The sequence below is a fragment of the Acanthisitta chloris genome, unplaced genomic scaffold, assembly GCF_000695815.1.
Source record: "Acanthisitta chloris isolate BGI_N310 unplaced genomic scaffold, ASM69581v1 scaffold2324, whole genome shotgun sequence".
In the NCBI taxonomy this organism is placed as follows: domain Eukaryota; kingdom Metazoa; phylum Chordata; class Aves; order Passeriformes; family Acanthisittidae; genus Acanthisitta; species Acanthisitta chloris.
This window is the reverse complement of record NW_008668525.1, coordinates 2,172-3,504: the sequence shown is the minus strand read 5'-3', so window position 1 is coordinate 3,504 and position 1,333 is coordinate 2,172. Positions and strand designations below refer to the sequence as shown.

Sequence of the window (1,333 nt, the reverse complement as noted above, 5' to 3'; positions counted from 1 at the left end):
ACTGCCACACTGGCAAAGAAGCTGGGGGTGAATTGGGAGGAGACATAGCCAGGAGAGGTGATCCAAAGGGATATCCCAGACCATATGGCATCATGCTCAGTGGATAAAGTTGGGGAAAGAGGAGGAAGGGAAAGACTTTGAGTAATGGTGATTTTGTCTTCCCAGGTCACCAATACAGGTGATGGGGCACCTGGAGGTGCTGAACACCTCCTGCCCATGGAAAGCAGGGAATTCACTCCCTGTTTTGTGCTTTGCTAGTGTGTAGCTTTTGTTTTCCCTATTAAACTGTCCCGATCCCAACACAGGAGTTTTCCATGTTCCACCCTTCAGAATCTCTCCCCCATCCCACTGGTGGGGAGAGAATGAGAGGCTGTGAGGGGTTTGGTGGCTACTGGGGCTAAACCAGCCACCCACTCCTCTTTGGCAGGAGAGGCCTTTTCTCCTGGCCAGGGGTAAATCCTGCCTGGCACATCCCAGTGAGCTTCCCCCAGACCCATTACAACTGAGGCAGCCACCAAATCAGCTGTGAGCCAGCCCCAAGTAACTCTACTGCCCAGGAGTGTGGGGCTGGATGCCCCAGGGATATGTTGTGGATGCCCCAACCCTGGCACTGTTCATTCCAGGTTGGCTAAAGCCTTGAGCAACCTGCTCTGGTGGGAGGTGTCCCTGCCCAGGGCAGAGGATGGAACTGGAAGATCTCTATGCTCCATCCCAACCCAAACCATTCCCTGATTCATTCATCAAGCCCAGGTTGGATGGGGCTTGGAGCAACCTGCTCTGGAGAGAGGTGTCCCTGCCCAGGGCAGGACTAGATGATTTCTAAGCTCCATTCCAACCTCTTAACCATGATTCTATGATTCAAGTAAGCTCAGAGCAGCCAGGAGTGACTCAGCTTAGGGAATGCTGCCACACTGGGGCACATTTGGAGGTTAAAGTGCTTCGGGCAGCTCCTGAAGAGCCCCTGGAACAGCACAACCCCAGCAGAGTGCTTCCCACTGCAGTTCTAAGGGCAGTGAGTCAGCTCACTGCCTGACACATGTGGTGGTCACAGGGATAGGAAAGGTCTGGGCTGTTGGGAATGGTGGTGGTGGTGTCCAGGGCAGGCAGTGACTCACCCAGCCCCCCTGGCTCAGCAGCCACTCGCGCTTGGAGGAGACCAGAGCGTCTGTGATGATTTCTGCCAAGGAGCTGATGCACTGCTCCTGCTTCATGGTCTTCAGGTGTTTGGCAACGAAGGCACCGAAGGAGATGAGAGTCACCACACGTCCCCAGTTTGTGATCCCATCGCTGAACACGTGGGCAGCCACTTCCACCACCGACTGCAGGTCCTCCT

At 55.0% G+C, this 1,333-nt stretch overlaps 1 protein-coding gene across 1 annotated transcript; it reads right to left on the bottom strand.

The window, feature by feature from the left end:
- Nucleotides 1-1,115: 1,115 nt before the first annotated feature.
- MCL1 (myeloid cell leukemia 1) lies at nt 1,116-1,331 on the bottom strand (the record flags this gene model as incomplete). Its single annotated transcript, XM_009072907.1, has 1 exon — nt 1,116-1,331. A coding segment is annotated over one exon (216 nt), but the record flags the coding sequence as incomplete, so codon positions are not given.
- Between the last annotated feature and the right edge of the window lie 2 nt (nt 1,332-1,333).